Source organism: Malus domestica, chromosome 11, assembly GCF_042453785.1.
Source record: "Malus domestica chromosome 11, GDT2T_hap1".
In the NCBI taxonomy this organism is placed as follows: Eukaryota; Viridiplantae; Streptophyta; class Magnoliopsida; order Rosales; family Rosaceae; genus Malus; species Malus domestica.
The window spans coordinates 39854005-39878932 of NC_091671.1; the positions used below are offsets into that span (position 1 = coordinate 39854005).

At 38.8% G+C, this 24928-nt stretch overlaps 4 protein-coding genes across 5 annotated transcripts; 3 read left to right on the forward strand and 1 right to left on the reverse strand.

Moving 5' to 3' along the window:
• Positions 1-1616: 1616 nt before the first annotated feature.
• Positions 1617-4958, reverse strand: LOC103449126 (zinc finger CCCH domain-containing protein 32-like). The gene is made up of 7 exons (XM_008388410.4): positions 4517-4958; positions 4224-4366; positions 3705-3767; positions 3424-3543; positions 3015-3305; positions 2622-2939; positions 1617-2270 (listed from the first exon to the last, which is right to left on the reverse strand). Exons 1-7 carry the CDS (start codon positions 4596-4598, stop codon positions 1869-1871), a joined length of 1419 nt encoding a protein of 472 aa, XP_008386632.3. The 5' UTR covers positions 4599-4958; the 3' UTR covers positions 1617-1868.
• A 4800-nt stretch (positions 4959-9758) lies between these two features.
• LOC103449125 (peptide chain release factor APG3, chloroplastic) lies at positions 9759-13870 on the forward strand. Its single transcript, XM_008388409.4, has 15 exons — positions 9759-10038; positions 10222-10278; positions 10730-10810; positions 10923-10980; positions 11075-11178; positions 11312-11363; positions 11551-11600; positions 11854-11919; positions 11995-12159; positions 12262-12334; positions 12444-12576; positions 12788-12845; positions 13015-13062; positions 13272-13355; positions 13491-13870. The coding sequence occupies exons 1-15, from the start codon at positions 9889-9891 to the stop codon at positions 13560-13562; spliced, it is 1251 nt and encodes a 416-aa protein (XP_008386631.3). The 5' UTR covers positions 9759-9888; the 3' UTR covers positions 13563-13870.
• A 917-nt stretch (positions 13871-14787) lies between these two features.
• On the forward strand, positions 14788-15921 carry LOC103449252 (transcription termination factor MTERF6, chloroplastic/mitochondrial-like). The gene has a single exon (XM_008388539.3). The coding sequence runs from the start codon at positions 14788-14790 to the stop codon at positions 15919-15921; it is 1134 nt and encodes a 377-aa protein (XP_008386761.1).
• Positions 15922-18762: 2841 nt separating this feature from the next.
• On the forward strand, positions 18763-24895 carry LOC103449124 (peroxisomal ATPase PEX6). 2 transcript variants are annotated; one of them, XM_070808184.1, is made up of 17 exons: positions 18782-19198; positions 19582-20214; positions 20332-20575; positions 20806-20947; positions 21251-21434; positions 21628-21810; positions 22036-22320; positions 22494-22565; positions 22656-22742; positions 22832-22954; positions 23093-23203; positions 23300-23338; positions 23413-23534; positions 23655-23799; positions 24168-24248; positions 24373-24486; positions 24617-24844. In XM_070808184.1, exons 1-16 carry the CDS (start codon positions 18932-18934, stop codon positions 24460-24462), a joined length of 2808 nt encoding a protein of 935 aa, XP_070664285.1. In that variant the 5' UTR covers positions 18782-18931; the 3' UTR covers positions 24463-24486; positions 24617-24844. The 2 variants fall into 2 exon arrangements, with proteins under 2 accessions (XP_008386630.3, XP_070664285.1); XM_008388408.4 differs by having other exon boundaries at positions 18763-19198; positions 24373-24895.
• The last annotated feature ends 33 nt before the right edge of the window (positions 24896-24928 follow it).

The window sequence follows — 24928 nt, forward strand, 5'->3', positions numbered from 1 at the left end:
TTCCCTTGGTCCAAAACTATTAATTTAGGAAACCGTCATTGACACTCTAAAAATCTAATCGTGCACTCCTTATGAAAATATTTTTTTTTTCTTTCTAAATATAGAAAATTTGGACTGCACAATTAAATTTTTGAGTGCCAATAATAATTTCTTTAATTTATAGAGGTTTAACGGTATTCCATGTCACATAATCTCGTCCACTACAATTTCATCTATCTGTATTATAACACGGAAATTGATTATAATGCGAAACTGCACCATATGGAGGATTATATAATTGAATTACCGTGGCAACACATGCTTGTATTAAATTTGCTTGTACGTATGTTTGTGGTACTCAGTGCTCTCGATGTGACGTTGTTGGACTCATGATGGCCTTGGATTGAGTCGATCGGTTGGCAATGATAACCCCATCAATTCTTTTTCTTTTGTGTTTGCTGGATGATCGGTTGGTGGTGAACAACATTTAAAGATTCGTCGTAATCAGTCAAAATTCAAAGGCACGGTAAACTGTTACTTTGACGTTTTGCGTTAATAATACAACATTACGTTAGTAAAAACTTATAATCTGTACAAATCGGCAAAGAAAAGTGTAGTTGTGTCAAGAAAGTCTTTCTCTAGAAAATCGATCGTTAAGTTAAATTTCTTTGTGAACAGTTGGCAATTGGTCCAATCCATATGCTGCTTCAACATTCCTACAGATGGCAGGGGAAAGAGAAGAAATTGGAGTGCCCTCCTCCGCTGCTTTAATTTGTTTTTTTTTAGGCACAAACATTGCATCAAATCACGAGTGACCAAGTGAACGGAGAGATTCTTGCATACATTGGGAGATATATCATTGGAGGGATTCAATGACTTGCAACTTAATGTTGCGTCCTCTCTTCTCTTCTGACATGGGACATGAGAATGAGTTCACCGTCGTATGACTGACCGACTATTATTAGTGGTTCCGAACATTATGGTACCGTTTGGTACGTGGGACGGGACAGGACGGAACGGAGTGGGACGAAGCGTTCCGTCCCACATTTGGTGCGCCTAAAACAGCTGGAACACACTGTTCCACGAGACGAGTTTTTGGTGAATTTTCGTTCCACCTCACCTCCTGGAACAACTTGTTCCACATCCGCAAAACACAAAATTATAACATCTCCGTCTCCTTCTTCTTCCTCCTTGTTTCCATCCGAGGGCATCTTTGCTCCCTCTCCGTTCCGACCCGTCTGCATGCCAAACGATACCTATAGCATGTGTTGCCTGGGGCGTAAGGGGTGGAGAATGATAACTTGACATCATCCTCACCTTCCTCCGGCTTATCAATCCCCTACCTAGTAAATTCCGAAAATGCATCGTTGAAAGAGCTGGGCCATTAGGTAGCATGAAGCACGTCCACTCATACCTATGCACTTACAAGCGCTTTTATTATAAACGCTCTGAAATTTGAAATAACGATCCAAGTGTTTCTTAAAAAAAGCACCTGGAAGCTAGTCAGAAGCACTTTTGGCTGTCAAAAAGCATTGCTCATCAAACATTATGAAATAGAGTAAAAATTGCAGGCATACTTCATATTTGTAATCACTTGAAGTTGAAAGAGATGAAAACTGAAAAGAAGACATGGGAAATTTCGATACTGCAGCTTTATTTGGAATTTATATTGGATTCCTGTAATATCGAATTGACACAAGCATCAACATTGTGTGTGCCTTTCCTACTACTGTGTTGGATAAACAGATTTGGTTGAAAGACCGAAATATGACACCCTTTGCACAATTGACCTCATTATACATTTACCGACGACATCTATATAAACAGAAAGAGCCTTGGTGAAACCGCGATCCTGGAGATAGCGAACGAGCTGACTTTGGGTATTACGTTTAACTTGATCGACGAAGCTCGCCAACCGGTCTCGTGCTTCTGCTATTGCTCAAAGGGGATGAAGTCTGAGTGGACAGTTGCACATCAGACAGTGAAACAGAACCGCTCTGAGAAAAAATCAATCCAACTGAACTACTTGAGGCGTTCCCGGAAGAGGGCACTCTAGCCGAGTAAGTATCCATTGTGGAAGCTGAAAGTAAGTCGGGCCGAAGATCTGATGATGAGGATGATGGAGCCAGGGTGGCCAGCAGAGACCCAACCGGATATGGAGCAACAGGCATATCAACGAGAGATGAAACTGAGGGGTTGTACCTCATGGTCTGCACTGGATGATCGAATTTGCATGTAGATCCAAACTTGCACTGACCGTTTTGCAGGTAGAATGTACACGGTTGCACTCCCTGTCCAAATAAAAGCACATTAATTTTCTCCATAGAATATGACATCGTTAACAAATTACTGAAAAACATGTTTACACAATCTATATACATGGTATGACAGCCTTTTCTTTGCTACCTACTTTTGCATTTCATTTGGTTGTACAAAGGAGGTCGACCAGGTATACTTTTAGATGTGATAGTAGCATCCAACAATCCCCTTTAGGAAAAAGATTACTGTTTAACAGAGTAAAAGAAAACTATTGGGTCTACCAAATTGGATAACCAGGTGAGTATGAAACTCAGTAACTTCTAACAGCGGAATTTAGAAAAATTAAAGATTCATCAAGATGAATATAAAACAACTTTGCATACCGGACGGAGTGGGAGACCCATCGGGCTAAGGAGACAAGTTATCCTTGGTGCAGTTCGATCCCGAGGATGATGATACCTACAAGATGCTCCATATTTACAGTCCCCAGTTTTCAGATAGTACTGGCATTCAAGTTCGCCAGGCCTCTCTGGGAAAACTTGTTCACTCGGGTTGCTGCTAGAAGGACCAACAGAAGAGGGTATGGAGGTATAAGGTCTTGCAAGTCCGTGTGTTGGAGAAGATAGCTGTGTTACTCCATATAAAGAAGTTGCTCCAACTGTGTGTTGAGCTCCAGGTGATAGTACAGGACTAAGAGGTGCCTGCACCAAGTAAAGCAACAACTTATTAGCAATGAATTTCAATCATATATCAACCTAAACATGTTTTTATCATACCGAATAAGGACTCCAACCCTGAATAGGAACAACTCCTGGTTGAATTAAGACAGGACCGTACGCCCCTTGCACATATGATCCAGGTAATAGTGGAGGCCTAGCCACCCTCAAACTGGTGGATGCCCCCCCATACTGTTCTGCCAAAGGAACGGAAGGAGACTGCACCGACGGATAAAATTGAGGTGCAGAAGCTGGTATTGCTGTTCCAGCAGGCTGTGGGTGATGGAATTTACAGGTTATGCCAAATTTGCATTGCCCCGTTTTCAAATAGTAGGAGCATTCATTCTCGCCCTGTTATAAAAAAATAAAAAACTGTGAGCCACTTGCTACACAAATTTCTCAAAAGTCTACACACCCTTATGTGGATGAGAGAGGCAGACAGACAGAGAGACAGAGAGGAAATTCAAACCGGTCGTAATGGGTATCCATAGATATTTAGGGGAGCTCGGCTTAAGGATCCAGCTCCATGTTTTGGATGGTGGTACTTGCAGGACGCGCCAAATTTACAGGTCGCAGTCTTTAAATAATACTGCATATTAGGCAAACAAATGTCACAATGGCATATGAAGTTCAAAGCTCAAATAAATAAATCAACAACAGAACCAAGTTGCCGTAAAGTTTCCAGATCTAGATTCTCATTATCAGGCAGGAAATTCACATTTTACAACGGAGCAGAAAACTACTGCATACCTGACATATAGGTTCCCCCGCTCTCTCTGGGTAGTCCCCTGTAGCTCTTACAGCTGCCACGACCTATGTGCAGCATCCAACCGAAGTCATAAACAAAGGATAATAAAATTAACAAGCAAAGACAATTTCAGTTAACCAGTAAAATCCAAGCAGTCGTATGTCACTAAGACAACATTGCCCACTCCACCGAGCCCAAAACACAAATATTAGGCCTAATATTTTCATCAAATATAGACTTGTTTAACTAGGTCGAATAAAAGCACGAAAAACATATCATTCCAAAAAAAGTTCCCATTTCTTTTCCCCAGCTTTCCCAGGAAACAAACAATCATCTAGTTTCACGTAAAGGGACAAAAACTACCCCCAACAAAACACTCAAACTTAAGAAATATGTCCTGTAGCAGTCACCTATCACTGAAAGCTTAAGTACTAGTTTACATATAAAAACCCACAATTAAGCAGTCTTGACAAAGCTCATTAAATGGTTGCAATGAAAATTAACAGCGAACAAGGACTTACAGCGGCACGATCACGAGGATGATTGTACCGGCACCGACCACCATATCCACAGAACCCGGTTCGCATGTAGTAAACACAGTTGGGCACGCCGGGTCGCTCCGGGTACGATTCGCTGCTCGTCAACCCCAAATGCCACATTTGCTCTACAATTTACCCCCAAATCAGAACAAAACCCCAATCACACCCCCACATTACCAAACCAAACCCGAAACCCTAGAAACCCCATTTACGAAATTAGCCCAAATCGAGCTCAAACGAAACGAAATTGAAACGCCGAGCAAGTAAAGGAGTACCTTCGAGGCCGGTCTCACCGGCGGCGGGGCTCCATTCCTGGTTCGACCCGTTTCTGGCGGGGCTTCGTCCGTACAAGTCCATCACAAAACGACGAGTGTTGGGTATCTGTACACCTGCATCAACTGTGGGGAATAGGAGGAGGAGGAAAGGGAGAGCTGTACAGGAATCCCACCGCCCTTCTAGAGAGGCCTAGAAGGATCTGAGAAGCTCGATCGAGTGGAAGAGAGTGAGGGAAAGAGGTGAGAGAGAGAGCGGCGACGGTTTCTTCACAGTGATGGAGAAGCTTAATTGCTTTCTCTCTAAAAGAGACCGTCGTACGGTCTGGTATTTTGCCCTTTTTGGCTTCGCACGCACCAAAACGCTCTCTCTCTCTCTCTCTCTCTCTCTCCCCTTTTTTTTTTCTCTCTCTTCCTTTTTGATTTTTTTAATGGAAAAATATTTGGGTTCGCTTGAGAAAGGACTTACCTAAGTTGAGTTCGTTATTGTGATAATATTCTAAATTAATATCGCAATTTTATTTACAAAATATCGTCCAGAATTTCGTGGATAGGGTATTACGTTTTTACTCATGCAATATAAGTTTGTAATTCTCTTATTTTTAAATTATTGTAATAATTTGGAGTCATCAACCTCACCTTAATGATAATATTTGTTTAAAAGAAAACGATTATACATAACATTGAATCATTAGCCTAAAATTCTAAGGTGGTATTTTCGAGTGGTGCATGTATGTGATATTTGGTCCTGAATTTTAGTGATTTATTTTATTTTTGAAGTATTTCGAGATTTAATTGAAATTAGTCGTTAAATTATCTAGTTTAGACAAAAGCGAAGTTAGGTGTATTTTGCTCGTTTCAAATTTTACTAGATTTTTTTGTCATATCTTGCGTTGGTTAGATAGAGCTCGACCTCACGAGTGCGTAGGCGAAAAATTGTTCGAGAAACGGTGCTTTAACGAAGAAATTACGTATTTTCAACTTTTGTGTTTTCAAACTATGATTGTACTTTCAATCATATATGTTGTATTATTGTCACGCATATGAGCTTTCAACTTATTAGAGTTTTTTCTTTGTTTGTTGTGTTATTCTCTCAATATGTAGGGTTGTTTTGCAGAGTACCATGTGGCACTATGATTGTACTTTCAATCATATATGTTGTATTATTGTCATGCATATGAGCTTTCAGCTTCTTAGAGTTTTTGCTTTGTTTGTTGTGTTATTCTCAATGTGTAGGGTTTTTTTGCAGAGTACCATGTAGCGATTAGAGAAAGATTTCAAGAGTAAGAATTGTTGTCCTATGTTGTAAATTATTTCCGTTGAAGCTCTGATGTATATTGTATGTTTTGAGTCTCAGTCGGGGCGTGACAATGTAAGTCATTTTCGTGATATTTACATTCAAGTCTCTTGGTTGTATTCACATTATCAATAAGTATATTGACACATTATCTATCATTTTTTAATTTCAGCATTGGATCAATAGTATTTATGTCCACTTTTAAGAGAGATGTCTAATGTTTGTTCAAATTTTCATTAATGACGATTTTTATATCTGAATATGATTGGCGCAATGCCTTTAGGAAAGGGATCCCTCTTTATTTTTTTTAAAATGGGGATTAGTTGTGATGCCCATATTACATCGAACTTCAACGATCTGAACTGTCTGTTTGTCAAGTTGCACCTCATAGATAATCCTTGCAAATATTAGCCAAACCATAAATATTTGAGGCATCTAATTGAGTTTGAAGAAATTGACCAACATTATATTCTAAGAAACATTAAAATTTCATTGTGGCAATTAAATGGCCAAATGGTTTCGAATTAAATGGCCAAATGGTTTCGATGTGGAGCAAATCCCAAAACTAATGCCCATTTTAAAAATAAATGAGAATCTATTCCATTGGCTTGATGGTTAGCATATGTATAACTTATGGTCAATATTGTATATCCTCATGTCGTTGTATTAAAAATATCAATACGACCAACAACTAAGATTCATGTAAATAGTCAACAAAGCGACGGTATATTTTTTTTTAACAAACAATATATTTATTACTATTAAATGACGCTCGCGGGCTAAACCAAAAATTTATATTTCATAAGGGACTGGGACTGTGTTTCCGTACCGGCTAATACAAGGTGCACCGGAAAGAGAGGGATTCGCTTGGGAACCGTTGGTGGAGTTCGGAAATTACGAAGCAGCCCTTGGCGATCCAGACAAGGAATGCGACAAAAGTGTGCTTCGATGCCGCATTGTATGGAAGGATGAAACTGTCATTTTGATAGTCGGAGTGAGAGAGGCTTCTGATTGGCTTGTTCTTTCTGTTCGGAGCCCTGCACGAAAGAAGCCACTTTGCACTGTACGGCGTGTGGTCCGATAGTTTAGATTTGTTTCCAAAATTAGATTTGTTTCCAAAATTAAATTGGCGCAAACAAAAAAACCAAAATTGGTGCTAGAAATGGGATTTGGATCTCATCCGGATCCAAATTGTGGGGATTTTATAAATCCTTACATCTTAGTCATTCATCATGTAAAGTGCGGTCATAAATTATTTGACTTTTTTTATATTTAAAATTAAACATAAATAGTATATGACAAAAACTGATCGCACGATATACGATGAACAACTAGGATGTGGAGATCTTTAGGATCCCCACAAAGTGGATCCGGAGAAGATCCTCTTTCCTAGAAATGTAGCTTAAAATGTCAAGATGATTAAAGACTCAATCGAACACATTTAAAGTATGAGGGACGCTGACAAACGATAAAGAAATTTATATTAAGTTGAATTAATTATTTTAAATTATGAGAAAACTTGACTCGAACGAGAGTGTAACACCATGCAGTGCACATGTTGATTTCTTTTTGGTTGGCCAAAATCAGGGTTGTCTATGAGATTTCGGGGATTATGTGCGAATTTTGTAAAATGGCCTATTTTTAAGATAGTTTTTTTAAAAGTAGGACAACATATTGGTATTTAAAAATAACAACTTAAATCAAAACAACATTTAAGACTCATTGATTGTAAGTTTACAAGTGTCATTAAATAGTAAAAAGAGTTATAAACATAACCTTCACTAAATAATAAAAAAACAGTTAAATCTTAAGAAACCAAATAAAGAAAAAGAAAAAGCTTCAAAAACTCTAAATTTAGAGTTTCACTTGAATATATAGTATTATTATAATAAAATTGAAAAAAAAATTGTTTTTAAGGTGTTGTTATTAGCACTCCTAATATCTCATTGTGCACTCCAAATTTTTATATTTAGAAATAAAAAAAATTTGCACTTATAAAAGTGCACTATAAGATTTTAAAATGATAATAAAAGTATTTTTTTAATATATAACATTATTATATATAAATATAAGATACCAAAATTTTTGGGGCCTTTCAAATTTGAGGGTCCTGTGCTATTGCACATTTCGCTTCCCCTCAACGCCTCCTCTAGCCGAAATGAGTACACATTACACTTACCCAACTAGATTTTAATAAAACTGGGTGACCCTGTGGTTGGGGCAAATTCCATACTCATATTCTACATGACACGTTTTGAGTTCGATTCTTGATACTATTGAATCACATGATGGTGCCCATAGGGAGGCTAAAATGTTTATGCGAATTTTTCTTGTCACTATATGTCATATCCCGGCCTGGGGCGGACCACTTCCCGGCCCCATTCCACCACCGTAGCACGATATTGTTCGCTTTGGGCCCCGACTACGCCCTCACGGTTTTGTTTTTGGGAACTCACATGAGAACTTCCCAATGGGTCACCCATCATGGGATTGCTCTCGCGCGCTACTCGCTTAACTTCGGGGTTTGGATGGAACCCGAAGCCAGTGAGCTCCCAAAAGGTCTCGTGCTAGGTAGGGATGAGAATATACATTTAAGGATCACTCCCCTGGGTGATGTGGGATGTCACAATCCACCCTCCTTAGGGGCCCGACGTCCTCGTCGGCACACCACGGCCAGGGTTAGGCTCTGATACCAAATTGTCACATCCCCGCCCGGGGCGGACCACTTCCCGGGCCCATTCCACTACCGTAGCACGATATTGTCCATTTTGAGCCCCGACTACGCCCTCACAATTTTGTTTCTGGGAACTCACACGAGAACTTCCCAATGGGTCACCTATCATGGGATTGCTTTCGCGCGCTACTCGCTTAACTTCGGGGTTCGGATGGAACCCGAAGCCAATGAGCTCCCAAAAGGCCTTGTGCTAGGTAGGGATGGAATATACATTTAAGGATCACTCCCCTGGGTGATGTGGGATGTCACACTATAAAAGTGGACTATCGTGACAAAGCTACCATCTCTTTTATATATATATATATATATTTATTTATTTATTTATTTAAAAAAAAACTAAATATAATTTGGTCACATTGAAAAGGAAAATGTTTTAGCAAGTGGTCATGTACCACAATGTTGGAGATAAGTGTTGCCCTTGTACCACTATGTGAACCCCGTCGACTCTCTAATCTAACAAATCTATCTTCTGACCAAAAAAACGAAAATGTTTTATTGTGTTTGTAAACGAAAATGCTTTGGTTCAAATCTTGGCACAAATTTTTTTTTTCCACCGTATAGTATTTTCGCATGCATGTTATAATTTGTTTGTTGGATATAAGGGAAGAACTAATTATTTAATTAAATAATGCATTGTCCCATCATTTGATGTATAAATTTAGTAAGTACTTTTGTAAATCTTACCATATTTGTTCACACCTTTATAGTGATAGCAATGAATATGTTTAAATATAAATGTTAAATACTAATTTAATGATTTAGATTTTCTCTTTTTTCAATTTCTATATATTTTTTTTAAAGAAATCAATTAAAATAAAATTTCAAGACTTATAATTAGTGTATTAATATGACCTACACAATACAATAATCACAAAAATAATTAACATAAGTCAATCCGGTTGAAGCTTCTACCTACCCAACAACATCCTCTCTGGATCATTTTGGTAAGAATCCTGGGAATTCGTGAATCGTATTCGTTCATCGTACATCGTGCGATCATTTTTTATCAACTAGTGTTTGTGTTTAATTTTAAATAAAAATATTTAAAATGATTTCTAACCGCACGATGTATTATGAACGGACATGATTCACAGATCCCTAAAATTCTCGCAAAAAGAATTCGACGAGAATCCAAATTCTCTACCTATATTCAAATTCTATATTCAAATTTGATTACCTCACATTCCACTTAAAAGTGTTTTATTTGCAATATAACAACCTTTAATCCCGTTTGTGTGGGATACGATATCCAAGTTCCCAAACAGGAACCGTAAGCAGGACTTTATCCGTTCCAAACGCCACATGTCCGTTTAGGCGCGTTTTTCCTTCCGACCTGCAACTCCCATGGCTGCAATGAGTGGCCTCACTACGAGCTCCACTCCTTCTCGATTACTCGCATTGCCAGCACGACGCCGTTTCCACGACCACTCGTCGTCGAGCTCCGTGTTCGTCAGTAAACCTCCTACCAGAGCTCCCAGACTCGTTTGCATGGCGGTTCGTACATCCACCCCCAGAACAATAACAATGCTTCCGAATTCGAAACATTGAAATTGGAAATTTACAGCTTTCGAAATTGGGGTTTTGTTATTTTTTGACGGGAAAAGTTTTCCCGAGAAACAAACAGGTGTTATGTGATTGGATTCTCATTTTCTGATGTTTTTTTTCGTGGAATTGCAGGAGCCCTATTTGATTACAAAGCTGGACTCCGCCGAGAAGACGTGGAAAGATTTATCAGTACGATTCGAACTCTGACCGAATGTTTTGGGTTGATGATTTTGATTTTTCTCTCTCTCTGTGTGATAGTGTGTAGTTTTTTATGGTCTAGGGTTTTAGGTTTAGGGTTTAGGGATTTATATGGTAGAGAATTTGAATGATTTCGGAAGATTGGGAATGTAGAATTTTGGTGATTAAAATTTTGATGGTAGTGATTGCAATTAAAGACCCATTGCAGAGATTATGACTTGCAAATTGCCTTAACCGAATTTGAATTTTATGTTTCGAATTCTACAAGAAAACAGATAGAGGGGAAAAAGGGGGCATGAATTGGGTTTAATTGGTTTCATGCATATTTTAGCTGCCTGTGTATCACTGTATAGATTCGTGTACTGTGGTTCTACATGGTTTGTTATTGCAGTTGTTTTCTTTGGATTTGAGTATCCTCATGAAGAAGCGGAAACGAATGTAGGTCAAGCTGGCTGATCCAGATGTCGTGTCAAATCCCAGTGAATACCAGAAGCTTGCGCAGTCCGTGGCAGAGCTTGATGAAGTGCTGCAGTTTATCTTTGCCACTTATCATGCCAGGTTTTAGTTGTGTGTTCTGCTTGAATTTCATTTCAGATTTTAACTGACTGTATTTTGCCTTTGTTTTCAATGTACAGGTTGTGACAATCTATAGGGATTTCAAAGACTGCGAGAAGCAGTTAGAAGAGACTAAAGGTTTAAGTAACTATATGCCTATATAAAACATTTCTTTCGAAAAATTTGAAGCTATTTGCTAACATTCACTTTGATATTTATATTGATACATCAGCTTTAGCAAAAGAAGCTGGCAGTGATGAGGATATGGCAGAGATGATATCTTTTGAACTTGAATCTTTATCCAATCAAATCAAAGAACTGGAAGCGAAGCTCAAGGTATTTTTATGTGCGATTGATTGATTTGGCATTCTGAACTACTTTGACCGAATATTGTTGTTTCTATTTTTTAATGTTTTCCTTTCCATGGTTGGAATATCAATTGGGATAATGTTCCATTTTGTATTAACAGATGCTACTCCTTCCTAGTGACCCTCTTGATGCAAGAAATATAATGCTTGAAGGTAATCTCATAGTTTCCCTTTAAATAAATTGTTCTATTAGATTGCTTGAGAACCACATATAGATGTTTAGCAATGTAAAATGCTCTCTCAAGCCTCGTTTTTAGGAAGAGATGATGGAACATCATATATCTGAACCAGATTTGACTGAAACTGTCCCTCATACATACGTATTCTTTTTTTTCTGCAGTAAGGGCTGGTACTGGTGGTGATGAAGCTGGAATCTGGGCAGGTGATCTTGTAGGTATATGTTTCTTTTGTCATTTAAATTCTATAGGATATGTTGACATTACTTTTTATTTGCACGGGCACATCAAAAGTCTCTGTTATTGATGTGCCCGTGCACTCTTTCTTCTTCTTTATGTTTTATTTCAATGATAGGCCTCATTGGAAAAAATGATTATTCTATGAATTCCTTCTTCGCAAGTTGCTTCCAAGCATATCTTAATGCTTCTACATTTTCTTTTCCTTTTCTGTTTTTCTTTGTACCAAGGTTCGTATGTATGAGAAGTACTGTGAGAGGAATAATTGGAGGTTCAGCACAGTCTCAAGCTCAGAGGTATGTTTCACTGACATTTTTAGAGGTATATCCTGTTTCGGTTGACATACTGACAGAGCTCTTGCATTATTTTAGGCTGAAAGAGGAGGATACAAGGCCTATGTGATGGAAGTCAAAGGAAAACGTGTATACAGCAAATTAAAATATGAATCTGGTGTTCATCGGGTTCAACGTGTTCCTCATACAGAAACACAGGGTCGCGTGCATACTTCCACTGCGACTGTTGCGATCATGCCAGAGGTAGCTTTTATTTTACTTGTCACTGTAATCTTTCATGTACTCTTTATGATCAAACATTTCTGATTCATTGACTTATTGTGCTTGTTCTGTGCCTTACTATAGGCGGATGAAGTTGAGGTGGTTATCGACCCAAAAGATATTGAACTGACAACAGCAAGGTCTGGGGGAGCTGGAGGTATTGATATGCAAAGAGTATTATTTTCTTAATTAACTTGATTTTGCGTCTCACTCTTCAGAACAGGATTACCTATGTGAGTTAAGCCTCATGTCTGATTATTATGCAGGGCAAAATGTCAACAAGGTGGAGACAGCTGTTGATCTCGTCCATAAACCAACAGGCATCCGCATCTTTTGTAGTGAAGAAAGGTCTCAACTTCAGAACAAGCATCGTGCATTTCAGTTGCTGCGAGCGAAATTGTGAGTACTGATTTCTGTGTTTTAAATGTCCTCATATTCTTTATTTGTTAGGCACATTAACTGTTCCCTTTTATGAAACATTTTGGATTTTGCATAATATTTTCGTCATAGCTTGACATATGCATGGAGTGCAGTCAACGCCATTAACACATAATACCTCTTATTTCCACACTTTTTCTTTGGTCCATAATGATCAATGGCACTGGTACAGGTATAAGATAAAATTGAGAGAGCAGCAGGAGTTGATTAGGAATCAGCGGAAATCGCAGGTATCTTTTAGCTTAGAGTATAGTTACGAGGCACATAAGACTGCAACATCTCTGTTGTAAACCCTTGCCATCACATATATGCTTGATATTAGGGTATGCAATGGGAGCGCTAGATTATGGTTTTAGGCACAGGACTAAACCGTGTGATGTTTGTATTCTGAAAATGCAGGTTGGTACTGGTTCTCGTGCAGAAAAGATTCGGACATACAACTTTAAGGTATTGATAATGAGTGATTTACTGAACTATCCAGTTCAAAAGCTATAGCTATTAGGTGCAGAGGTCCCGATAGGTCTATAAAGCTAAAATAACTTATGCTAACCAGTAACCAACGCGAGACTTGTGTTCAACAATTTTGTCTGTGAGATTTCTTGCATAAGATTGGTTTTGTTTCAGGAAGTTCACTTCTTTTGTTTATTGAATATCAGGACAATAGAGTGACCGACCATCGGTTAAAGACAAACTATGAGCTCACCTCTTTTCTTGGTGGTGATATAGATAACGCAATTCAGGTATTTTTCCACAGTGAAGCTCTTTAAAGACATGTCCTCCTTTTCTTTTAATAAATATTATGGCTATACAGTATTTGTCAAAAAGGATTCACCAATATGATTGCGGTGCAACTGATATTCCTACCCTTCTTGCAGGCTTGTGTTTCCTTAGAACAGCAAGAACTTCTGGAAGAACTCGCTGAATCTGTAGGAGCGCCCGCTGGCTAATTCCTAGCTTGTTTTGCGGCAATCTTGTTCGAAGATTGACAGAGTCGGATCAGAGAGTAAGGAAGCCTTTGCTGGAAAAAAAATTGTTCAAAAACGGGGCAATCTTTTCGTATGTTGTATGTAGAGACGCAATCACAGGCACATGAATTTTTCGTTGAATTTGTTGTTGACAGGTTAAATAGCTTGAGTTATGTAATTTTTGTACTCCATTTTATATATGTAAAGATGAGAGAATCGTGTAGCGAATAGGTGGGTACATTGTCCTTTTTGAACTCGGATGCAAGTACGTCGGAAACTGCTTTATCGAACTTGGGTGCGCAAAGAGGCATGCACACTACCTTATCGAACTCAAGTACAAGTAGGTGGAAACATTGTCCTATCGAATTCGGGTGAAAATAAGTGGGCACGCTGCTTTGTCAAACTGAAGTGTAACTAAGTGGACACACGACCCTATCGAACTTAGGTGCAAATAGGCGGGCAAATTGCTTTATCGAACTCAATTGCAAATAAGCGTGCACATAGTCGTGTCCAATTGTATTAGTCCAAAAACCAATTGAACCATGCGTTTGAAAGTGCTTTTAAAACGGCTCGTTTGTGAGTGCTTTTACAATATCTGAAAGCGTTTTTAATAAAAATGTTTTTAGATTCTAAAAAGCACTTAAAAATGCTTCTTGCAAGAAGTATATAATTGGTGCTTCTTGCAGGAAGTTTGACATTCAAATGGTCTAAACTGAAGGGCTGACAAAATGTCAAGCTAGACATTTTGGTGCTAGAGGGTTTGTAAAATGTCAAGCTTGACTGGCACTGGAGGGCTGGCTGCTCTTCGCCAGCCCTTTGGTCAGTTCTCCCATTTTTTGCTGGGTGAGGACCACGAGCCATTTAACCTAACCCTTAGTTAGTGATGGATTTCGTGTCAAGACGGATTATTTTTAGCTCTATGATCCTTTGGCCGAGTTGGTTGGAGATGGCCTTAGATGTGTCATCTCGCAAGACTTCCAATTGTTTGAAAATCTTTGACCTACAACAAAGCATATAAGAATTTAAAAAGCTATATCCAGTGTGGTTGATTTAAATTTTATGCAAAGATCTTAGTTACAAAATCTGAGGTTCGGGTCTGGTGGGTTTGATCGGGTCTGGGTCCCGCCGGTTCGGTTTTACCCAGCCCATATGACAGAAACCAAAACCCAAAAAACAGAATCTGTCCGTCCAAATCAAATCCAAACCAATGACACCCTTCAACTGTCTCACCAAAATCGCCGCCGTCCCAAGATTTGCAGTACAAAATCTATCCTTCCGCAGATCAATCGCCAACACAATCTCCGCCGATCACGATGCTCCCACCGTCGCATACCTCATAAACTCATGTGGGTTGTCGCCGGAATCCGCCGCGGAAGCTTCCCAGAAGCTAAAGCTCCGGTCTTCCGACAGAGCGGACTCTGTTCTGGAGCTCCTGAGAACGCACGAGTTCTCCGCCGCCGACATCTCAAAGCTCGTGAGACGCCACCCTTTGATCCTCGCCGCCGACGCCGAAAAGACCCTTTTGCCCAAGCTCGAGTTCTTCACCTCCAAAGGGATTTCGAGGTTCGATCTCGCCAGAACTGTGAGTTACGATCCTTCCCTTTTGAAAATAAGTTTGAAAAATCAGATTATCCCGTCTTACAATTTCCTCAAAGCCCTTTTGATTTCTGATGAGAGAGTGATTAGTATTCTGAAGCACAAGCCGTGGATCTTCCTCGATAATCTGTCGAAAAATGTGATGCCGAATATCGGTATTCTGCGAGATTTGGGGTTGCCGGAATCCTCCATAGCTCTGCTGCTTGCGCAGTATCCCAACATTTTGATGAAAAAGCATGAATTGTTCAGTGAGATTGTGAATGAGGTGAAAGAATTCGGATTCGAGCCCGCAAAATCAAACTTTGTGTCGGCAATGCGGGTGATGTCGGGTAAAAAATCGATCTTGAAACGAAACCAAGAGGCTTACAGGAAATGTGGTTGGTCGGAGGATGAGATCCTCTCTGCTTTCAGGTCCAATCCCTTGTGCATGACGAAATCGGAGAAGAAGATAACGGATACGATTGATTTCTTGGTGAACAAGATGGGGTGGTCCTCGGCCGCCATTGCAAAATGCGCGACGGTTATGTGCTTGAGCTTGGAGAGGAGGATCGTGCCGCGGTGTTCGGTTTTCAAAGTGCTGGTGGCGAAGGGGTTGGAAAAAGAGAATTTGAGGTTGTCGAGTGTGGTTTATCCGGCGGAGAAGCAGTTCTTGGAGAGGTTTGTGAGTAGACATGAAGTGCCAGTTCCTCAATTGTTGCTTGTGTACCAAGGAAAAGTGGATTTCCAAGATGTATTGATTAATTGAAATTTGTATCGTATGATTCAGTGAGGAATGAAGAAAAGGGAGATTAATTTTGGCGAATTTTGTTCAATTTCAATTTTGATCTTTGTGTTTTAAATTTCGTCAATTTAATCATTGTGTTTCGTAACCAGAACCGGTGGTTCTGTGGTAAAGGACAAATTACGAGACTTTCTTAAAACCAAAAATTGGAGGTCTCGAGTTCGAAACTCGTTGCTGGTGTGGAAGTCAAACTTGTGGCCAAGGAGGTTGAAATGCTTATATGAGTATTTCGGTCCTTGGAATAAGTGGATAACCGTGACTTGCCATCAGTTGTTTTTTTTTAATATAAAAAATAAAAAATCATTTTGTTTCATGTTGTTATGAAAATTTTGAAATTGTGTTATTTAGTTAAATTTAACCCACTAAGGGCTGGTTTGGTATTACTGTGTTTTGAAGAAAAAAAAAGACTGCTTCTATGTGATGTAAGAATAAGCTCATTTTTGCTACTTCACGTTTTCAGTTTTTTTTCACCAAAAACTGTGAAAGTAAACTGTTTTTAAGTGTTTACTAAACACCTTTTTTAGCTCAGTTTTTTTTATACCCATTTTTTATAAAAGTACCTCAGTACCAAATTCGTACTAAACCAATTCGTTTATTTGATAGATAAATTGAGTATCGGCACTTGAATTGTGGTATAGTGATATTTGTTTCCATTTGTTTGTAGGAGTCTCAAGATTCGACTTTTATGGATTGTGCGTTAAATACTTAATTAAGCTTGGTGAATCATACGATACAAATGAGCAAGTTCCTCATTCGTTTGCTCTGATGAGCCAAGTGAGGTTCTCATAGACTCATCTTTTATTAAGGTGGAAAGGGTCTATTGAATGAAAGTTTCCAACCAATTATATTATGACACTTGATGTCCCGACCGTTTTTCAGGCACCCTGAAAAACTCCTACTAAACCCAGACTTAACCATCTCTAGCCACCAAGCACGAGCCACAGGTTGTCTGACTCAAAAGCCGTTTCAAATTCCACCTTAATGCCCCCACGTTAGGTCACAAGCCCACATTACCAGGCTGGGCAAACTAACTCTAACCGTTTAAATTTTATATATGCAATTTGTGTATGCTTCGGCGATCTAGGACTTATTTTCTTATAACGAGAAGAAAAGTCGTAAAATATTCTATTACTCTCGTAATGAGTTCTACAGTCCAATGAATACATCGAACAAGATCGTATCAAACGCACACATTCCTCCGATCAATATTTTGTAAGCCCGATCGAGATGGACCGGAATCCGGCTTGGATAAAACCTCCATTGAAGAAGCTTAAGTTCTAGAGCAATTCCATTTTGTTGTACAAGGCCAATGGACGGCTTTATATATTGGTGTATTGGTGTGTCTGCCTAGAAAAAGGAACAAAGACAATGGGATTTTCATTTTTGTTAATTTCTTTGACTCTGAGCTTTTGAAGCAGATTTGGGAATGTAGCTCAGATGGTAGAGCGCTCGCTTAGACTATATCCAATTATTGGGTTAAAACCTAAAATTTTTAGCCTAGAAAATTTAAATTTTAGCTCAGAAATAGTTTTTTTGCCCCAACCTTCTGGCCTAAATTTTTTAGCCTGAAATTATTAAAAAATAAATTTAGAATCTTTTAAAGTAATTAAAAAAAAAAGAATTATGTACACTATCATAATTTAATTTTATGAACATTTTAGCCTAAAAATATTTAAATTCCGATAAATATTAAAAAATCACTAAATTTGGGTGAATTTTGAGTTAAATAATTTTTTTAATTATTTTTGCTGTTGGGTTTACAATTGAGCCGTTAGATTTTTTTTTTACCTTTAGATTTGATTATATTCGATCTCAGCCGTTAAATTCAATAAATCTTGAAAGACATGCCCATGTGGGTGAGGGTCCGCTGGTGGTGCCCACACCAATTATTGGGCTAAATCCTAGGGGGAATTTGACTTTTAGCTTTTAGCTTACACATTTAGCATGTGTTAGGATGGGAATCGATACCCGCATCTCCATCTAATATGTTTTTTTTATCATTCTAATTGATTATTTGCTTTGTACTTCTCATCTTCCAAACTAAAATGATGGAGGTCAGTTGAACTAGGGGAAAGAGGAGCATGAGCCCCCCATGCTCTGATAAGCCAAGGAACCTGAACTCCGGTCATCGACGGCACAGTAAGCCATAACTTTCGCATCTTATTATGCCGCATCGAGAGCCTGATAGCCATAACCTTCGTATACGTTATCATGCCATTTGGTCACGGCATATGGTCACATTCTTTGCAAAGCAAATCGGCATCTGCTCCGACCAATTTGCTTAAGAGGCTTTCTCTAGTGCCCATTTAGGTTGAACATCTAAATAAGAACCGTTAGATCACTTAACTTAATAGAATATAACGGCTCTTATTCAGACTAAAACGTACAATGAAATCAAGCTTCGAAAATTTGCATCGGACGGTCCAAAAGGTTTACTAGTAGTCTTTGGTGCATGCCCAATTAGCAACAAAAGCCCATTCAAGTTCCAGCCCAAACAACTCACGTCCAAACGGTTGCACTACTACAGCTTGTTTGGATATGTTTTTAAAATGATTGAAATCGTTTTTTATGAAAATATTTTTGAAAACCATTTTTATCAAAAATATTAGGCTTGTTTGGAAGTTGTTTTAAAATGATTGAAAATATTTTTAGAGAAAATATTTTTAAATTCCAAAAGTACTTTAAATCTATCAGAAGCACCAATTACATGCTTCTCTTAGGAATCACTTTAAATGTTTTTCCAATGATTTACTAATATTTTTACTAAGGATAGTATTTAAAAGTATTTTAATCAAAAACACTTTCAGTTATTTTAAAAAGAGATCCAAACTTATTAAATCCTTGAAAGAAGAAATAACTAGTACTTCAAGCAGCCGCAGAGCTTCATCGATTCGTGCTATTTCAGTATCTATAATTATATATACAATCTGCAGTTGGAATGTATCTATGTGTGTATCTATAGGTTTCCATTTCAATGGTGGAGAGGAGGAGGAGGAAGCCAGTGGTGCTTACTTCCACCAAAAGTCTCGTCAATTCCGTACTGAGTGAAGACCGCCCAGTCGACGGCGGCGGCGATGGCGACGAGTCTACGAGCTTGCAGTTGCCGCCGGGGATTCTCCGGCTGTCTAAGGACAGAACGGTCCTTTCAAGCACCCCCAAATTGGCTTCTCTCGACGACTCTGCTTTGGTCGGGCTGCCCACTTCTGCCCTCAAACGGCTCTCCATCACCTCCGGCTCGCTGGTACTTGTTCCAATGTTGATTCATATAAATTTTCCTGCCTTCTGTTTGGTTGCCGGGAAAATTGATCAAAGTACAAGAATTAACACTTGAATCGTAGATGAATTTCCCAGCTAAAGACTCAAGTTATCGAAATTTCGATTTCCGGAATGAATTATGGTAGAATTTTGTTGATTTTGAATACATAATGTGATTTTAATGAATGTTGAATCCAATTAAATTCGCAGATAAAACTAAAATTATTGATTTTTGATTTTGGGAAAGAATTGAAATTCATTAGTTAGATTTTTCGGGTTTAAGATTACACTAGAATTTTCTGTTCAGCTAGTAATTGATACCAGTATTCTATGTTATTTTCTGGTTCGGCTGGATTTCGAATACACAAGGTGACTGTGATGAATGTGGAGACAAACGTACAAAGAACCGCTCAGGCCATTGTCCTTGATCCTCCGAACAGCCATGATTGCGCCACGAAGATTGAACAATCCTTGTCTGAATTTTCTCACGCAATGCTTATTTTGCCTTGTTGTACTTTCCCCGGAAATGATCGAATGTCGTTGAAGCGCGAAGTTGCGTATATATCACCTCTATTAGCATATAACCTTGACTTGCACACATTGTGCTTCAAATCACTCGTTCATAGAGGGGAAGAGCTTTTGGCATCTTATTTTGGAGAGAAAGTGGATGATGAGGTGAGCGGGAAAGGCCTTGAGGCTTCTGTAGTTGGATTGCAGTTGGAGCCTCAGCCTCAGTTGCCAAGATATGCTTCCCATTTGAGAGCTTCTTTCGTGAAGATACCGGAATGTGGTACACTTGACTCTCTTAAAGGAAATTCGTCCGTTGAATATGAAGATCGTCAAGAAATGATAGATTTGGCACTACATAACTACTTTGGAGTTGATAGGTATCTAGCAAGAGGTGATATTTTCAGTATTTGTATCAATGGGAGTTGCAAGTCAATGATGTGCATTCCTTGCAACCAAAGTTCACAAGATGGAAGTGATAACATCTATTTCAAGGTAATTTCCCTGTATTGTTCTTCCTATCAAAAAAAGAATCTTATTATTGTTCTTTGGTTGCTTTTATACTCAACATATAGTACCAAGTCTGATCACAGCGTAAATTAATATTCTTAGGTTGTGGCCATGGAACCTTCAGACGATTCCATTCTCCGAGTTAATCGCTCTCAAACAGCCCTTGTGCTTGGAGGGAGTGTCTCTTCTGCTGTACCCCCAGACTTATTGATTGCTGGAAAACAAGGTTTTGCACCTTTGCAAGGGGACACCGTAAAAATATTGGCCTCCATACTTGCACCGCCTCTCTGCCCATCAGCACTATCTTCAAAATTCAGAGTTTCAGTTCTCCTGTACGGATTGGCAGGTGAGTTTGATTTTTTCTTTTGTAGTTTGCTTTTCATGGTGGCTTCGATGTTTAAATTGGAATGGTCTCTAACAAGATCACTCATCTGCAACCGTATGCAATAATCTTTGAACCTATTACCAGTTAGTAACAAAGATGTTGACCAAAAACCTGTCTGTTCTGGTTAAGATGTATTTTTCATGTGCCCAAGTGTGTAGTGTTATTGAGTACTGATTCAATGCTCGCTGCAGGATGTGGTAAGAGAACAGTTGTTAGATACATTGCTCGTCGATTGGGCCTGCATGTAGTTGAATATAGCTGTCACAATCTAATGGCATCATCTGATAAAAGGATGTCTGTTTCACTAGCTCAAACCTTGAATACAGCTCAAAGGTGAGGCAGCACAAAGTGTCTAGATCTCGTAAAATTTGTCAGTTACGTTGCTCTAATATTGTCACATATACTTGGCAAGGCAGACACAATCGTATTCATTTTTGTTACGTGTCTTTCAGTGATATTGTTAATTGCTGTATCAATAATTATCTTTGCATCATTTATTCAAACTTTTGTGAGAAGCCAGTCCATGCTTTTCTATCATTGTTTTCTCTGTTATATTTGACAATTTATCATTTTTATTGTAGATTATTTCTTCTTTATATTGTTGCTTTTTTTTTCTTATGCCAATTATGCTATCAGATACTCGCCAGCAATACTTCTTCTCCGCCATTTTGACGTTTTCCGGAATTTGGGCTCTAATGAAGGTCCACCAAGTGATCAAGTTGGAATCAATTCTGAAGTGGCTTCACTTATCAGGGAATTCACTGAGCCAATTTCTGATGAAGGAGACATGGATTTTGAAGGAAAACACAATGGTGATACTGTAAGATGCAAATGCTTTAGATCCGCATATCTTGGTTTAGGATACTTATACTAGTCATTTTGATTCTCTCAAATGATAAATAGTTGTAATATGAATTTCTAATGATCTGTACCTATTTATTTTGCATGGGTGTCCGTCCATTGATCTATAACTTTTTTGTTTATTATTTTTAATCTTAGTGGGGCATGTGCAGGATGCTGGGAAGATAGGAAGGCATCGGGTGCTGTTAATTGCAGCTGCTGACAGTACTGAAGGTCTACCACCAATTATTAGACGCTGCTTTAGCCATGAAATAAGTATGGGTCCTTTGACCGAAGAACAAAGGGTGAAAATGGTGTCACAATCGCTGCAAACGGCTTCTGAACTCTTTTCTAATGTATGTGAGCAAATGTGTTGTTTCTATGTACCTTTTGTGTGCGGGTTTTTTTAATAGAAATATAACTATGATGCATAGGCTATTCCTAAAAGCTGAACAAGTGTATATATATATTCTTGTAACCATGATTTGATCTTGTTTTGGTTGATACTCCACATGGTATTCATTGTAGTTTTTTTGGATCAAATTGGTGACTTTGATGGATCAGATTGTTGTTTTTTGCAGACTGGTTCAGAGGAGTTTATAAAGGATATAGTTGCGCAGACATCTGGTTTCATGCCTAGAGATATCCATGCTTTGATTGCTGATGCTGGTGCTAACTTGATTTCCAGAGGCAATGTTCTGATTGACAGTGTTGAGTCGGAGGAATCAGATGGATCTCTCAGACCTAATGTGGAATCTGATAGTAAGTCCTCTGCAGTTGCACCTCAGGTTCTGAGGAAAGAAAACTTGACAAAGGCATTGGAGCGTTCAAAGAAAAGGAATGCAACAGCCCTGGGTACACCAAAGGTAACTTAGAGACAAGGCTAACTTCAGTGTAATTTTTTATTGTTTCTAAGAGTGTTATCTTCGATGTGGGAGGTACTAAAGGTTTACTGCTAGAATCAGCAAGCAGTGAAGTAGTAATCTCATAGAACATTTTCGAGTATATACAAGGAATTTTAAAGTCATTTTTCCCATAGGTCCCTAATGTGAAATGGGATGATGTTGGCGGTCTTGAGGATGTGAAGAAATCAATTCTGGATACTGTTCAGGTAGGCACTCTTTGTATATCTAAGCCTTTGTTCGTTAGCAAGATTCCAGTAACTGGAAATTGAAGTCTCTTTCTGTTGCTGTATTTGTAGCTACCTCTTCTGCACAAGGACTTGTTTTCATCTGGTTTACGAAAGCGGTCTGGTGTTCTTCTATATGGTCCACCTGGAACTGGAAAAGTAAGTTGCTCTGGACTTATCAATTTGCCCTCTTCCCGCCTGGAGCGATTTGTTTTTTAGCCACCTTTGATTTTCTTATTAATCCTCAGACTCTACTGGCAAAAGCCGTTGCAACTGAGTGTTCCCTGAACTTTCTCAGCGTAAAAGGACCTGAACTTATCAATATGTACATAGGAGAGTCAGAAAAGAATGTTAGAGACATCTTCCAGAAGGTAAAGAATTCCACTATGATCAGTTGATCAGTATCCCTTCAATGAAAGAAGCTTATGATATTGGTTTTATATATAAATTTCAAAACATCCATTTCAAGTTTCAACTCGTGATTAAGTGATATTGTACATACTTTGCAGGCCAGGTCAGCACGCCCATGTGTTATATTTTTTGATGAACTTGATTCTCTTGCTCCAGCCCGCGGTGCCTCTGGGGATTCTGGGGGTGTTATGGACAGAGTGGTTTCTCAGGTGAAGTCTCCTTTTTTTTTCCTCAGGACTTCCGCATAATTTTTTCTATGATTCCATTAATGTTTTCTTAATGTGATAAGTTTTCTGTTTCGCTAGATGCTTGCAGAGATCGACGGCCTAAACGATTCAACACAGGTTATTGTCCTCGTATCTTCCTTTCTTATAATAAGAAAGAAACTATATCTCATTCTTTATTTGGTTTGTCTTAGGACTTGTTTATAATTGGAGCAAGCAACAGACCAGATTTGATTGACCCAGCACTTCTACGGCCTGGACGATTTGATAAACTACTTTATGTTGGAGTAAACTCTGAAGCATCTTACAGAGAGCGGTTAGTATTCTCACAATTTCAGTTTCATGCCTTCATAATGCATACTTCGTTTAAGAGACTAATCAAATAATGCATGTCAATGAATCTTTTCTTCACATTTCTTAATGGCATCTCTTCTAGGGTCCTCAAAGCACTTACCCGAAAGTTTAAGTTACATCAAGACGTACCACTTTACTCCATAGCAAAGAGATGTCCCCCGAACTTCACTGGTGCAGACATGTACGCGTTGTGTGCAGACGCTTGGTTTAATGCAGCAAAGCGCAAGGTGAGTCAGATAAACTAATATCCTTGCTACATGTTAATGCTATCTGATATATGGGGTGTTAAATGGTAAGGTAATTAAGAGTGGAAGTGCATTTATGTTTTATTTCCGTTAAAGTTGGAATATCCACCCGTAAACCAGTTAACAAACGAGTTTTGAGACACCCAGGATTTCATATACTGAGATTGAAAACCTTCAAGTGCTCGATGTAGGACCTTGTATTGTCGAAATCATCCTGGACATTTTCTATCGACACTCGATACATGTGTAAATTTGTATCGCAGTAAACTTAACTAGATAAAGGAATGCTCCTGTATTGACTGATGGTATTTCATGCTCCCTTTCTGGTGCTGACATTTGGTTTCGTGTAGGCTTTGAGTTCGGATTCAGATTCTTCCGGCACAGATGAACAATCGGACTCTGTTATTGTCGAATATGATGATTTTATCAAGGTATGACAATTGCTCTTCACTATGATTGAAGGTAATGTGAATAGTTATGTGTATTACTATACAAAGTGCTTCTCCAAAGCCAGTTTCTGGATTATCGCCTGACTGCCTTGTCCTCCCATCTTAGGTCTTAGGGGAGCTTTCTCCGTCGCTCTCCATGGCCGAGCTTAGAAAGTACGAGTTGCTGCGTGATCAGTTCGAAGGAGCTCCCAAGTGAATTCCCACCACATTAAAATGATCTGTGGGGAATCTATATTTTGAATCACTTATTATATGGTCAAGTGTGTATGATATCAGTTTGTACTTCGAGGGTGGAAAAAGAAATATAGAAAACAGAAGAATAAGGAAAGATAGTATTTTCTTGCATGTAGGGCAAGCCTTGGCGCAATGGAAATGTTACTTCTTTGTGACCGAAAGGTCAGGGGTTCAAGTAATGGAAACAACCTCTTTTCAAAGCACAAGGGTAAAGCTACGTACAATAGAAGTTCCCCTCCCGACCTTCGTAAAGGCGGTAGACTTGTTGGCTTGGAGTTGCCCTTAATATTTCCTTGATGTACCATTAAATTGAAAAAGAGTTATTTGTCGATTTATTGCCTGAACTTTTATGTAGCAATAGGATCAAATTGTCAACTTTAGAACTACATTCTTCATTGGATCATGCTTCTTTTTTTTTTGTCTCTTTG

Bases quoted from the DNA above. Each gene is read 5' to 3' on its own strand.
- LOC103449126 (XM_008388410.4), bottom strand. From the start codon at position 4,598: ATGGACTTGTACGGACGAAGCCCCGCCAGAAACGGGTCGAACCAGGAA. The intron at 2,940-3,014 runs GTATGATAAAAA...TACTTGGTGCAG, and splicing joins AGGGTTGGAGTCCTTATTCG to GCACCTCTTAGTCCTGTACT. The intron at 2,271-2,621 runs GTATGCAAAGTT...TTATTTGGACAG, and splicing joins TGGGTCTCCCACTCCGTCCG to GGAGTGCAACCGTGTACATT.
- LOC103449125 (XM_008388409.4), top strand. From the start codon at position 9,889: ATGGCTGCAATGAGTGGCCTCACTACGAGCTCCACTCCTTCTCGATTA. The intron at 11,920-11,994 runs GTATGTTTCACT...GCATTATTTTAG, and splicing joins GCACAGTCTCAAGCTCAGAG to GCTGAAAGAGGAGGATACAA. The intron at 12,160-12,261 runs GTAGCTTTTATT...GCCTTACTATAG, and splicing joins CTGTTGCGATCATGCCAGAG to GCGGATGAAGTTGAGGTGGT.
- LOC103449252 (XM_008388539.3), top strand. From the start codon at position 14,788: ATGACACCCTTCAACTGTCTCACCAAAATCGCCGCCGTCCCAAGATTT.
- LOC103449124 (XM_008388408.4), top strand. From the start codon at position 18,932: ATGGTGGAGAGGAGGAGGAGGAAGCCAGTGGTGCTTACTTCCACCAAA. The intron at 20,948-21,250 runs GTGAGGCAGCAC...TTATGCTATCAG, and splicing joins ACCTTGAATACAGCTCAAAG to ATACTCGCCAGCAATACTTC. The intron at 22,743-22,831 runs GTAAGTTGCTCT...ATTAATCCTCAG, and splicing joins GTCCACCTGGAACTGGAAAA to ACTCTACTGGCAAAAGCCGT.